This window comes from Orbilia oligospora (assembly GCF_000225545.1).
Source record: "Orbilia oligospora ATCC 24927 unplaced genomic scaffold scaffold00006, whole genome shotgun sequence".
Taxonomy (NCBI): Eukaryota; Fungi; Ascomycota; class Orbiliomycetes; order Orbiliales; family Orbiliaceae; genus Orbilia; species Orbilia oligospora.
In genome coordinates this window covers 1,783,874-1,798,618 of record NW_011645563.1, presented here as the reverse complement: position 1 = coordinate 1,798,618, position 14,745 = coordinate 1,783,874, and the positions used below count along the sequence as shown (strand labels likewise).

The 14,745-nt window shown below is 45.6% G+C and overlaps 2 protein-coding genes across 2 annotated transcripts; one reads left to right on the top strand and one right to left on the bottom strand.

Moving 5' to 3' along the window:
- Positions 1–1,890: 1,890 nt before the first annotated feature.
- On the top strand, positions 1,891–2,782 carry AOL_s00006g535 (uncharacterized protein; the record flags this gene model as incomplete). Its single annotated transcript, XM_011119844.1, has 2 exons — positions 1,891–2,430; positions 2,549–2,782. The coding sequence occupies 2 exons, from the start codon at positions 1,891–1,893 to the stop codon at positions 2,780–2,782; spliced, it is 774 nt and encodes a 257-aa protein (XP_011118146.1).
- A 2,393-nt stretch (positions 2,783–5,175) lies between these two features.
- On the bottom strand, positions 5,176–14,253 carry AOL_s00006g534 (uncharacterized protein; the record flags this gene model as incomplete). The annotated part of the gene is made up of 1 exon (XM_011119843.1): positions 5,176–14,253. One exon carries the CDS (start codon positions 14,251–14,253, stop codon positions 5,176–5,178), a length of 9,078 nt encoding a protein of 3,025 aa, XP_011118145.1.
- Positions 14,254–14,745: the final 492 nt, after the last annotated feature.

Here is a 14,745-nt window from a genome sequence, read left to right as displayed (position 1 = left end):
GTCTTGTGTGACAGGCACGGCATATGTTATAAGGCTTGGTGGTTTTGGCGGCTTTAGCCCACGTAAGATGATGTAGGAACAAACATTTTCCCATACAAACGAAATGACCCCACACATAAAAGGTTTTTGTTAGTGTGGATCGTGGTCTCGAAGATATATACAGCTGGAAAGTTCTTAAATGCTTTTGCCGTGGGGTTTGCAATTAGCTAATATAATGGATTTCTGTGAAGCTTTGTGATACCTCTTAAGATTTCTAGTTTGCTTAAAAGGCTGAAAGCTTGCATATATTTGACCGCGGGGGGCCCGGGGATTAGTCGACCTATGCTAGACCCGTTGGGTTTGCGAGCAGGTATCCTGAAGAGTTTCGCACTGGGGATTCGGGCATCTCCTGGACTGCAGTAGTCTGGGTTATGTTTCTACGCCATTTTAAGAAGATCTATGAAGAAAATGTAGAGGTTAAGTCGCATTAATTGGCCGAGCTTTATCTCAGCGAGCAAGTTATACTAATTTCACAGCTATTGGTATTATTTCAAGAACCGTCTCAGCGTAGCTCAAAGCTCTCGCAGATATCATGTGCATAGAGTCTGTAACGGTCATCGAAAGAAACCAATTACATTTTTCGCAGGCTTTTCTCGCTGACTCCGCCCTCATTATCCATTTTTACTCTCAGTGGCTGACAGTACTAAATAACGATAAGATTCATGATTGATCCTCTCAAGGGGCACGGGTTTTACCCGGTCGCTTGGGAACACTCGAGGGCGTAAACTTATGTATGCCTTTCGAGAGGAAGCATGGAGTCTGCATGAATATAGTTATTAAACCCTCCAACTTGCACCAAACAGTGAATGGTAACAAACACCGGGGTCATGTGTCTAAACGCGGGCTCCTTTTATATAGGGCACGAAAGGTAACAAACTATGTATCCCTGCTTGTCTAACCACCATCCAGCAATACGCCGGCTGCTACCGTTCTCCTTGTTAACGACTTCGGCATCCGGGTTTGTACAAGGTTTGCAGGCATACCTTCTAGTTCTCTGGGTGCAGACCCACGCCTTTTCTGCCGGTACGAAGCGCTGATCTCACCAATAGAAAGGCGCCATCCGTCTCCATGCCAATTTATTTCCCGTCTTTTACCATATCGAACGGGCTGAGGCTGTGTGTTCTATTCCAACAGTATCTAGATATTATTTAGCTTTTCTTTCGTTGACTTTTTTCAATGTATATGCATTCGCACGCCAAGATAAACTACGTCAGAAAGCCTCTGGTTTCAGCCATCAAAATTAAAACAGGTACCTGCATGTTGGGGTAACCTTGCTTAAAATATATGCCTTAGGCATAGCGCGAGAGCGGAAATCAGGATACGATCGTTTTGCGTTTTTGACTATGACTAAGGAATTACCTCAGCATTACAATGATTTCATTTACAAATAGGTCTATCAATCTATCGCGGAGACAACATGCATATACATCCGCAATTGCGCAAGACTTCTAACCCCAATAACATAAGCTTTCACTATCCTCCAAGTCTGGAGTACGAATTTGCCTTACAGCGAGAATGAATGGGATTGTATGCGCGTTCCGAGCTGCAAAAATAATGGGGCATATACATACGCCGACTTGGTAGTACATCCTAGCTGCTCCCTCAGGCTCAACTGAATACCTTCTTACTATTAGTCGTGGGTGTGAAGACTCTTTGAAGTGTTAAATCTTATAAGAATTGTATCCAGCCGTACCAATGGAGCCAAAATGACAGAGGTGGCCGGTGGGTAATATATACCCCTCTGAGTCCTATATCAAGGCGAGTTGAGTCGCCCATTAATCCACTTTGCCACCTACTCAATCAAAATAACTTGGGACCATAAACCAATATTGACATGAGCACTCAATAATCATGGCTACCCCGAATATCTCCCTGAAATTATACTCTAATCCGGAGTGCGCTTTTGTCCATCGCGTCATCACCACTCTCCATGAGCTTTCCCTTCCTTTTACTTCAGTCGTCGTTGATCTCGACGTACCTCGTTCAACCTCCTATCTAGCGATAAACCCTCGCGGTACCGTCCCAACCCTCACATTCACCTCCCCGGACTATCATGATAATAAGGAGACAATTTTAACCGACAGCCTCATGATAATATACTTTCTGGGCAATCTTTTCCCAAATCATCTAGCTCCGACCCCAGAAAGAGGAGTGGCCGCTGCCATCAATCGGACGCGGATTTTCTGGTTTGTGAGTACTTGGGAGAATAAAATTACTCCTTTATTCGAAAAAGTATATATGGCTAGTTTCGGGGGTGAGAGGGAAGCGAAGGAAGTTGAGGATTTGGTTGTGGCAGCGATTAAAAAGGAGGTCGAGCCGCTATTAGAGAAGGAGGAAGACGACAACGGAGGGGTATTCCTTGGAGGAAAGGACAAGTTTACGGTGGCCGAGGTATGCCAGCCCTATATCTGGACCCCATCCGTTCACATAGTACCAGCACTATTGCCATAAAGTTTTGGTTTTCATTGGGAATATACGTACGCTGACTCACACGAATATTCAAATATAGATCGTAGCGGCGCCGGTTCTTCTTAGGCTTTTTGCCTTCGCAGATAGCGGATTGCTTCCGCAGTCGTTCAAGAAGAATTTGCTCGATCTACCCAATTTCGGGAAATGGGCACGGGAGCTGGTGAAGAATGAGAGTTTGTTGAAAGGGTGGGATGAAGCCAGGTTTGTGGAGGGGTCGAAAGCCAAGCTGCAACAGTTTCGCGAAGGAACGTTTAAGCCAAAGCTTTGCACATGATCACGGAAGAAGGTTTTATTCTAATTGAAGCGGAAATCTCTACAAGATGTCCTTAGTACAGGTTTCGCTAGCTCGTTTAATCGCTTATGAGAAGCTGAAAATGAGATAAGCCAAAATGAAAATGTTGATATCAGTTTATCTGAGTACCTTGTAAATATTCAGATTGAAGTATGGGTTTGTTGGGCTTTTAGCCTGGCGTCAGAACTATTGTGGGTTTTAGACCCGTTTAAGCTTATTGGTAACGACAACATATGCGAAGGGTCTCTCAGAACTTACTGCAACGTTCGGTAGTGTGTATGCATGTGCTGTGGAAATGGACACCCCCCCCCCCCGATCCCCGGGTATGACCGTAGGTCACGACGTCAATTACGTATTGTTAACACAATCCTGTTAGCCTCGGATATTGTAGTTTCAAAAATGTGCTCGAATAATTTGATCATTTGGGCAGATTGCGACATTTTCTCATAAAGATCGAGGACTCCAGCCTCCTTAAGCGTCTAGTCGTTGTTTACCCCCTTACGAACGTGCCAATATCTCTACCCTGGACGTCACTGCCATCTCCGGTTTGCGTTCTCTCCCAACGACAAGGACAATGGACCCCGTACTAATTCAAACCGCGTACCGTATAATTATATATAATAACAAATGTGCGATTGCAAAAAGATGAAAAGATGAAAAGTACAGCCACCTCGCTGTCACTTGACACCACACGATGCCACAAGTAACCGCCACTGGTCGTCGCCACCGCCACTTGTTACCAACCGTTTCCGAGCCGCCAACACGCAATAAACCAGCCCATGCTGTCTAACCAAATGCACATCAGGTGGTGGTTTCATAGTGTCGGAGAGTCGACAAGGGAACATACTGGTTTTTCGAAGTTGAAGAATTGATCCGATGTCAACAGAGTGCTCGAGTGGGCGGCGCTTTGGCTGGACAACTGGACCTCGCTAAGACTCGGTTTCGTTGTCCGTGTGTAAGTACCCACATACTCGCACAAAACCAAAAATCGAGGCTTTGAATGGGCACATATGCATGTCGCCATTCGCAAAGCAGCACTATAGTCTTCCGCCGGGATCGGATAAAATAATTCCTCTCTATAGATCTAATTGGCTTTGCGGCTCTATTTTTCATGACTACTAAACCCCACTGGGATGAAGTTCTTCAATACTATATCCTGGTACTGTAATTCTGCAGTCACTGGTATGGAGACCTGAGCCAATGATAGCTTCCAATGCGCGGAAAAGACAGCATCCAGAGCGTAATACGTCTAGCTCCGGGAATTAACCCGAAACCTTGATACTATACTCTAATATAGTGGTAAAGGCCAAGGAAGACGACTACGAAAACATTTTGTCGCCTTCTAAAACCAACCAACATTTCTCTAGATTTCTTGTTGTCGCAATAACGTTTTTGTAATCCCGCAATTGCGGTTTCTATTTCCGTTGGATTCGGTGGATAATGTGACTGGCTTTTGTTGGCCCAACATATGCGTGGATCCATCGTTGTATATACCAACTAGAACAATTTTGCGTCCACAATGTTGTAACAGGTTGGGTCGACATGGTCTCGAGGCTAGGGTCGACACGTGTTGTCTGGTTTACGAGACCAGTCGACACCGCATTTGCACGAGTTGCTCCGTTGGAGCTATTTCCCAACGTAAAAAATTGAACAATCACTGGAACCGGGTTCACGAGAATCACGTAATCGTCCCCTCGTTGAGGTTAAAGGTGCTCAGAATTGGAATGGGCTGAGCTCAGTTCCGCGCAACCGCGCAAAGGGACTAATAGATGTTACCACAATGGGGAGTAGCGCTTGTCTCGTCGCCAGACTCCTCAGCTTGCAAGTATGCCTACCGTTATCTTTATGGTTATACAGCTGTTTTCTGGGCTTCTGTAGTTAGTGAAGCTATGCTTTGCACTTCTTTTATCAATATTATGCAGCGTATTGCCAAACGGCAGGCTACAAATAATCAAAATCCAATAAATATTATATAGAATTTTACTATGTCAGTAAAGATAAAAAAACTTTATTATAACTATAAAAAAAACAAAGAATAGTAAGAAAAAATATAATATTCAACATATACTATATATTTAGTGTTACAAAACTAGTTATACCTACGTTTAACAAACTATCATAAGTCTAACCTCAATCAAAGTAAATAAAATAAAAAAATACTCCATATTAACCTTAATATAATAAACTCAAAATTATGCAGACCAGAAAAAAGGATAGATTTATTGATCTACAAAGATTCTATAATAAAAATCGCATGGTTGATTGATTAACCATAATTTCTATACGTAGCTTAGAAGTTAGTTAGATAATTAATCAACCATTTACCAAAAAATCACCGATCCTGGTAAAAGGGGGTACTTACACTAGTTCTTGTTCTAAAAGGTTACCTGGTACTTAAAAACGAGCCAGAATCTTTTCGCTGTGGCGGCGTTTTTCACCTGGCCCAGCTCTAATCTCCAGCTTGAGTCGAATGCAAAGGCTTCACGTTTCGTATTCGTGTCCACGGATATATATTTAAAAGTGTTTGGCTTCTTACCTTTGGACTCGGCGGGGTCGCGAGGTCCAAATGCAATGGACGTTTCCCCTTGATCCACACCGTACTTCAAGACAATACTGTCGCAATCGACGTCTGTATATACGTAAACTGAAGCCACGGTCATGGATATCGCGGATTGAGAATGGAAGGGAAGTTGCTGCTGAATGTTCTCAAGCGCGATTTTCCCGCTTGAGGGAGTGGTTGCAGACGAAGCTCGGATGCCTCGGTACCATTCGTTAGAGTAATCACTGGGTATATCAATAACACAGTGTAGCTGGAACACCGATGTACCGCTAAAGAGTGTTTCGAGATTATCCTCTGCTTTTTGCCTCATTATACCTCCACCATCCTTCGAAGTATACCGAACGTGGAGAACCACGTCGCTGATTGTATCATAGCTAAATTGTTTGTATTTCTTGGGCAACTCGACCCTCCACCTGCTGATTGCTCCAGCGCCCTCGAACGGGACGTATCTTTCATCTTGGAAGTTGAGCTCAAAGATTCCGGAGTCATTATTAGCTGAGCTGGTAGAGATACTCGTTACCGGAACCCTAATGCTTCGGAATCTATCATCCGGAGATGTAGTCGATTCCTGATAAGAGTCTAGTCGAGATGTGCTAGAGCGATATCTATGGTCCAGGAGCCTCAGAACACAGCTGATAGGCTGGTAAGGCCCAGCGATACATGGGATAGAAATTGAGACGGTCTTGATTCGTCGCTGGTAATGCCCTGGGAAATCCATATCGTACAGAATCTCAGGTATCTCAAACTCCGCCGTCCCTGTTTCACGGAGTTCGTGAAGTTGAATAGGATCGATCTGACGAAGGGAGACGTTTTTCCTAATCTCATAGTCGTGAGGCTTCCGTTCCATATATGCGAGTTCGAGCCGCTTGAGGGATAAGTACAATTCCTCTGCGGCTCCCAGCCCCTCTCGGGTCGAGTTCCAGTTCTTATTTAGGCTGATGAACTGAGCACTATCGTCACCTTTCTCAAATTTGTAGGCTCGCTCTGCGCTTCTTGCAATATCGAAGGCTAGGTTGTAGGTCTGAAAATAGGTCTGTCGGTAGGTGTTATCGAGCCAGGTGTAGAGTTCTTCGCTTGTAAATTTAGATCTCAAGAAGTCGTCATATTGTTTCATGTGTTCCCTCTGAAGAATAATTGTGTCAACATCTTTTTGGGCCGCCTTTATCCGAATTTCCTGCGCTCTAATCTGGGAGTCGATGCTATTGAGCTCGTACCCGCAAATATTGGCCTGAAGTCTCCGCTCTTGCACTTGACTGAGCAGGCCCCCTCGTCTTGCATGTCTAGATGATTCAAAAGACAGGTTGTCCGCGTCCACCCGCTTGAAACTAGCGACAGTACTTAAGAAAGCCGCAATGTTCTGTGCCCCGTAGTCGACTGCTGTTCCACACCCTAATGGAGATAAGTTCATAGCTATTGACGGGATGAGGTGCAATACGCTTGCTGCTAGTTCCATTTGCGCTGCTTCCTCGGATTTACTATGGGACTTGTCCGCGAACTCTAGCTCTCTGACTTCGCTGATATTCAACCGGAGGTCGTCGCTCGTCGGTTTGTCGATAGATTGCTCTATCTCCGTGAACATTGTGTTTTCGCCTGGAACTAAGGCAGCATCTTCACCGAGAAGACGAAGAAAGTACTTCATTCGTGACTCAGGACCTCTTCTGCTTTCTTTCAAAGATTCGATTGCTTTATTTGCTTCCCCAAGCGCTAGCTCCTTTAGATCTTGAGTAAGCGCACCTATTGCTAGGTCTTGTTTGCATCTGAGACTAGAAAGAGCTTCTGCGTCACACTTTTCCCTTACGGATAGGTAGGTGCTCTCGTACCCTTTGAGCTCCTGACAGATTTCGAGCGCTTTCTGGAGAACACGGTGGAACCTGTAGTTAGGCATCGGCTGGTCTACATAGAACAATGCAGCGCCTAAGCCCCCACCGTCTCCACTTGACGCAGCTTGCACCAACATTCCTGGGTCGATTGGCGCGTCGAAGAGTGGTAGGTGCTGGGGAACTCCGTTAATATCCAAACATGCCCTAATTTTACCGAGTCTGTCCTGGATAAGCGAGCCTATCTCCTTAATTCTAGGGTTCAGTGGAAGCCCAAAATATCTAGTGGCCCTTAAGCCCAAGATGCTCTTAGCTATCTCTGCTGCAACAGATTGGCTGGTGTTCCCTGGGATATTGTTGGCGCGAACTTTGCCCGCAAACGGGAACATGTACTCCATTTTGATGGAAGAATTTGAGAATGAATCCATATTGTTCTGGTCTATCAACGCTTGGTAAGTCGTCGTTTTCATGGTGCCCATTCTGGCCGGCTCGACCTCCGGATTACCGAAGATATGGGCAGCCTCAATATATAATTGAGTGGCTAGGGGGATGCTCTCCAACGAATTCTGTCGGAAGTAATAGTCTCCGTAGGCAACCAGAGTGTCCAGGTATTTCATAACCACCCATTTCATATATGCTATGGGTCTGTTCCGAGCAACAACGTAGGGTACGAATGGGGCCTTTCGCCACTCTTCGATAGTTTTTCTAGTATCTAAGGACTCAGGCGCCTGGGGATCGCCGAGTATTGAATTCATGGCTTGTCGACCAGAAAGGGTAGAAAAGGGTGGCCACGACCAACAAGCGTTCAAGTCCATAGAAAGATCTTGAGTGACAACAAAAGGGTTGAAGATATACCTACCAACCTCGAGGGCGAGATCGAACTGCTGAAAGCTCGCCAGACGATCCATGATCAACATGGGGACATGAACGGCAAGTTCCCAGTTATATAAAGCAGCCGGGGTTCGCAACTCATGCCAAGTTGTGGTATTTTGCAAGTTACCGAAAGCCTGTGTATCGATTGTACCGAACTTTTCAGCGAACGTGGTAAATAGACTCTCAACTGGGTTGAGGGACTGCTCGATAAGGGAAGGGGCCATTTCATTTGAAATTATTGCTTTATCATTCGTCCCGCTTCCGAGTACGGCGATTATCTCATTCATGTGCCGCTTTGCCTCAGGGTCTGAGTACGTCTGCACTTTCAGATTCGGAGTTATAAACGGGTGATTTTCCGTCCCATCCATTTCCGTAGTCTCGGCTCCCATTTGGTTAGAGAACAAAAGGTAGTCTGAGTCACGCTTGATACGGGAATACGAGTGCAAACTTTGTAGATCTAGTTGACACTTATCCGACTTCGCTTTAACAATCCCACTGGACATCTCGAATTGTCCAATGCGACTGTGATGACTTTCTGAATTCCGGGTTTGCCTGAAGATATTAACATAAAGATTTGTTGGACCAGTATTGCTCGTGAAATGGAATGCGGAGGTCGGAGGTCGAAGGTCCTGTAGAATCTCAGCAGTGGGCACATCTTGATCATCCAATTTGTTTCCTGGCGAGAATTCGAATTGCTCGTCTCGTATCTTGAAGCAATTGTACTCGACGATATAGTCTGATGATGTTTGTAGCGGTGCCCATTTGCCGTCGCGAAACTCTGTCCAGCCTAGATATATCTGGTGGTATGGTATAGTGAAGCGGGTGTCCACGCTAATCTTATTCAACGCCTCAAACTTTACACTCTCCCCATCGGCATCGGATACCTTTAGTTTGGCAACTGCAGTTTTGAATGTTGGCAAAAAGAGGAACAAACGCTGATTCCAGACTACCGGGACAAGAAAAGCACCAGGGCCATCGATTGTGAACCCTTGCGTATCAGTTTCGTGGGTAACAATATTGACATTAATTTCGCTCCATGGAGTCCAAGAGCCGTCGGCCTCCGTCCATTTGCGGTAATAGTACTTGTATGGGGCCCCGAGTGTTCTACCGAAGTAATGTATCGCGGCAGTTTGGCCTTTTAAGTTTCCCGTTTCAAATTTTTCGTTGTATATTGCTTGCATTGCAAGGGATCTCAGGTTGTATGAGGAATAAACATAATTCCTGATTGATTGGTCAATGGTCTCTTTTGTCAAATTCTTCTGCATTAAACTTGACTCAAATTCCTTGAAAGGGTCGGATTTTGTATCCCGCAAGGTCGGCTCCAGCCAATTCTCTGGGAAAAGAAAGGTTCGCCGGTTTGCCTCCCACAACGTGTACTTGGACATCCATGACCAAAGCTTCTGTCGGATGCAGCTCCGTGGAACATTAGGAGCCTCTAAATTTAGCAAACACCGCTGGATAAACAGCTGAATTGCAGATATCGCCTGTCGTAAGCGTGAAGTTTTCATACTAGAGCTCATTTGCACGTCTATCATAAAATATTCAAACAATGCATCAGCATCCAATATGTTAGATTTCCTCATTTCTGGCTGCTGCAAGATGAACGATTGTAGAGCTCGACGACGCCTCTCCCGTAGGCCGTCGTACACCCGCGGCCCAGCAGTTGCGAGCCACGTTTCTTTGGGCGTTTTTGAGTCGTAGATTTTCTCGAGCGTGCCTGCTATCTCGTAAGGGTCTCCTCCTGGTGAACACCATTCTTTCAGCTGTGAAACTTGGATGTCCCAAGGTTTGAGACTGTCCAGGACTCTGACGATATCCCGTATTTTGATGAGCTCGTTTATTTCCGTCACCTTCTTGACAAAACTTTCGAAGGACTTATCGTTCGATTTTTGATCATCCTTCTCTGATTCTCCTAGCGTCGTACCGGGCGAATCAGCTTGCGCGCCGGCAGTCTTAGTAGGGTCTACATCCGTCGAAGTCGTTTTTGTATCTCCTTCCGTTTGTTGAAGGGCTGCGCGTTTCAACTCCAGGTATCCCTTGATATGTTTTTCCGGCCAGCCGGTCGCCTTACTAAGAACGCCAGGGAGCGTTTTATCATCAATGGTAGGGTTATTATCAACGATATTAAAAAGAGGGAGCAGGCCTCCTGAAATTGTTTCTCCTGGACCAACATTATCCCTCAATTCCACATAGCGTTGAATAGCTGATAGCGTCTTTAAATCAATATTTCCAAAATTTATTTCTTGAAATCGTATTTGATCTTTTTCGATGGTCAGAATCTCCTGTAATGTAAGGCTAAAGCGTTCCATGACAAGCCCAAGCATGTCCAGCTTGAGAAGAACGTTGCATTCGATGGAGTTTTGCAAGGTCTGCTCGGTCCAACATGCAGCGGATATTTCAGTATCTGCTGACTTGACGCCTCGCCATCTTAAATTCCCGAATTCGAATGATTTATTCGGAACCTCAAGGAGGTAGAAGTGATTAGACATGAGTGCTAATGGGGGCGTTACCAAGGAGTTGCTGCCCGTATAGCCCTCTGAAAACACGTAAGATTTGCCGTCAATCTTGATAGAAAATTTTTGGTCACCATTTTTGGCTAGTATAAACCGAAAGACATCGGAGGTATCGGGCTTCAGGAAGGCATGCGTGGAAGTCGGTAAAGGAACACCCGCAATACTGTCAGATATGGGACCTCGTGATAGCGCTTTCAAGAAGCCTAGGTCCTCTCTAACTGAAGAATCAAGAGCTGAAGGGAGTGACATAGATGCTCGCAAAAGTAGTCCTCTGATTACGTCCTCGTTCATTCCAGAAACCTTGCAAGAGAGAAGAGTCTGAATAGCTTCTAGGTCGTATTCCTTGTTTTGTAAATTGTAGCTCAAGGCTTTGTAAAACACCTTCCTTTTCTCGGCTGCCAGAATCGACTTCTCCCCTTTACCGCTGCTGTCGGGTTTTAACAGTGTGGTCTTGATAGTCTCTTTGTCGTCAGCCTCGTTCTGTAAGAGCAGTTCTGCAATGTTATTGTCATAAAATTCCTCCATCCCGCTTGCAATAGGGTCTGATTTATGCTCAGAGTTTTGGGGAGCCTGGTTTCCAGAACTCATTGGGCCTGCATCTTCCGGGGCGTCAGGGCCAGCAGGGGGGTTGGCGTATGGCGGTTGACAATTTAAGAAGGCAAGTATCCTGATGACAGTCGCTCGATCAAATAGCGCAGACGCTAACCGTTCAACATCCTCTGAACTAACCTCCGCCGGATTCTTGTACTTCTCAGCTAAATTTCTTGCAGCTCTAGAGAGCCTATCGATAACAACGAGCGATCTATCAACACTGTCTCTTTCCTTACGCGACATCGAATCATAAGCGCTAGCGTCGGCCAAGCAGATGTCTCCGGCATTCCCATCAAGGAGTAGCAGTTCATCTGCGCTGAAGCCATGGGCTTTAAACGTATTCCATGCTCTCAGAAATTTGAGGGTTTGCCCAGGTCTCGCGAAGGGATTTTGGAAGTCCTTCATGAATGGGGACTCCAGGAACGTGCCAAGATCGGCTGGAGGAATACCTGTTATTTTACAAAGTAGAGACAGTCTGTAAATTTGCGAATAGTCTCTCAGATATCGATCAATATCACTGACATCAGGGTTGCCTGAACCGTGGTGATTTTTCAAGGTGGCCTTTAGAAAGCCATAGTCTTGTCGCTTGATCCCTAGGCCAGCTAATAGGCCTTCTATATTGTCTTGAATGGCTTCAGGGGCACCAAGATTCAGTTGAGATGCATCTTTACCTTCTGAGAGGGACTGAAAGACCGGATAATGAGTAGCGATTCGTGGGTCAAGGAATAAGGCGTTGTAGAGCTTTGATCCACTTTTAGGCCTGAAGTCGGTCCAGAATGCCAGCGCTTGGTGTAGCTCCAAACCGCACTCCTTGACAACGTCGAATATGGCCGCCACTTCGACCAGAGTATCGATGGTTAATTCGGGACGTTCTAATTTTTCAAGCCGTTCGCGGCCCCAGGCTGCCAAGAGTACTTGGTCCAGCTCCGATATGGAACAATTGACTTTCTTGTATAGTCGTATGAACTGTTGAAAACGATCCCAGTGTTTCGGATCGAATTTTGATTTGTCGAATTGAACCAACTTCGCTTGTTTCAAGTCCTCCTCTGGGATCTCAATAATAATTTTCTTGGATTGAGAGTCTTCGACGCGAATTTCGCCAGGTATACCAGACGGATCCCAATTAATAAAGTCCGACTTTAGTAATTCTATTAACTCCCTTAATATGATCCCGCTTCGGGCCAAGAACTGTTCTTTGATGAAAGCCAAACCGGTGCGAGTTTCCGATACGTCATTCATATCATCTGCACCAGTGTCTCCAGTATATCCCCAAAACTCGTGTACTCGAGATTGGGATTCTGATGGGGTTTTTGTGACATCAAACTTTTGACCAGTCAATGGTTCTAGATCCTCCGGAAATAACTCTAAGGATTCTATTGCTTGAGCAATCGCTCCCCATAGCCCTACCAACTTCTTCTGTTCATCAGAAGCGTTATCGGCAGAAAATGCATCATGGAGACGGATTATATCGAGACGAGACGTTCCCATTGCCTTGAGGATAGTGCGTGATCGATCAAACGCGTAGTTGTATGGAAATACATCGATCGGAAAGACTGTACTCCCGATTGAACCTTTATAGATGGTTTCGGAGACATAGGTAGGCTTTGCAGCAAGCTGCTCGGACGCTGCTCCATAACTATTGTTTCGAATTTCGACTCCGCTCGAATATAATTCCTTCGGTTTGGTACTATCAACTGTTGTGCCCGAGCCACTTGGATCAGATACGGACGCGCCATTTTTGTTCGGGTTAGCGGCAACATTGTAGTAAATCCAAGACTCCATAACCTCATTCACCAAATCAATATATGGGATAGTCAGTATATTGTTCTCACAGGAGAGTTCCAGATTCAGTATATCCGGTCGCCTTGCCGCAAAGTGCGTCAATAAACTGTATTTTTCATCTTTGACGAGAGGGTCTGACTCCCACTCAGCATTCGTCTTTGTTTGTCTAAGGAACTGGAGCAGGTCGACAAAGTAGGCGAGAGGGCTGAGAACAGAGTTGCAGCCATGGGGACAGAGATCTACAGCGTAGCTCCCAAACAGATTCTCATAGGTTGGTGGCACTATCTGTTGGCTGGTAGTTTTCTCCGTCTGTGCTTTAACAGCCAGCATAACGTCCAAGTCGATTTTAGGTCGCTTCTCGTCGAGAATTGGAATCCCAGTGCCCCTTTCATCATGTATGAGTTTGAAGCCATCAAAAGCGCTCTCGTTGGCCTTACGCTCTGCAGTGTCCCAATATTGTGCAGCATTCTCAGCTGTGAATCGGTTGTTACTGGTGAGTGATGTTTCATTTTTAAATTCGTCTTTAAACGCCTCCTTAGGCTTCCCAACAATATCAGCCGCGGAACAATATCCTTTGCTAAAGATCGAGACGGTAGCATAAGGATTCAGCTCAGTGATTCTATGAAGCACCGCCAAGCTTTCTAGGAGTCTCTTTATCTTTTGTTTGTAGATAGTAGGAACGCCCGCAATCGACGATTCCCCAGCATCTTCTACAAACATGTCGGTGACGGATTCACCCATACATTCCAGTTTGTCTCCGCGCTGCTCTAAGAGCGCTCCCAGAGCGCGTTCAAAGTCGTTTTGCACATACTGTGGAAGCCCAAAAGATTTGCATTGCCAAAAGGCAACTCTCAGCAGAGTACTCCAAGGAGCGATATTGCGCCAGAACCTGATCCATATATGAAAATTATCCTCCTTCTCTGGATCATATGCATCCTGTCGGTACAATTTCATTTGGGGCGCAAAGGGCGGATTCACTTTGATAGCTCCCTGTATATCTGTATACTTTGAGCAGGCTAGCTTGGCAAATATGGTGGGGCGCGGTATCTTGGCCGCAACGCTCACATCATCAACAACGCCAATTGCAAACCATTTTTCCAAGTTTGTGAGAACCTGGCTGAGGTTCTTCGCGATATCGATATCCCCATCCCAGACCTGCGAAGTAGCGGCAGTGAGTATTTTAGAGAAATCTTCTTTCGCTGCGATCCTACTCAAAATAAATCTTGCCAATGGCTCTTCGAATTCGGCGCCACTTTTATTTTGGTTTGCAGCCGCAATGAAAGCGAACTCGCGGTACTGCGCTAGATCTAGAGGCATCTCAGGCGTGAGTCGGGTACGTTAGAGGCAACAATTGCTATGATGGATTCAATTTATCAAAGAGATTGCGGAAATAAAATGATTATGATAGGTCGTCTAAGCTTTTTCAAAGACGATGTATACGTAGTTTATACGCTGGTAAAGCCCAGGAGAATCGAATATATATCCGGTATTAGCGTGCTGCGGAGCCAACAACCTTAAAAGGTTTGCGGCAGGAACGAGCCAATCAGGATAAATGCGAGGGCACCGCGGACCCACTCTGAGGTGCGACCCGACCCCTCACCGACCCGCCCCTTGTCGGATTAGTTTTTGCAAGTTAATATAGGTACCAGGTGCAAAGTAGCTACTCGCTTGGCTAGACCTCGAAGTCAATCATTTTCCAAAATACATACTTGTATTTTCTCCACTGGCTAGTATAATAAGGCCCGAAGTTAAACACAATCGCCAGAAAACCGATTCCCTCGGTTGCGGCCAAGCAACAGCACAATTCTA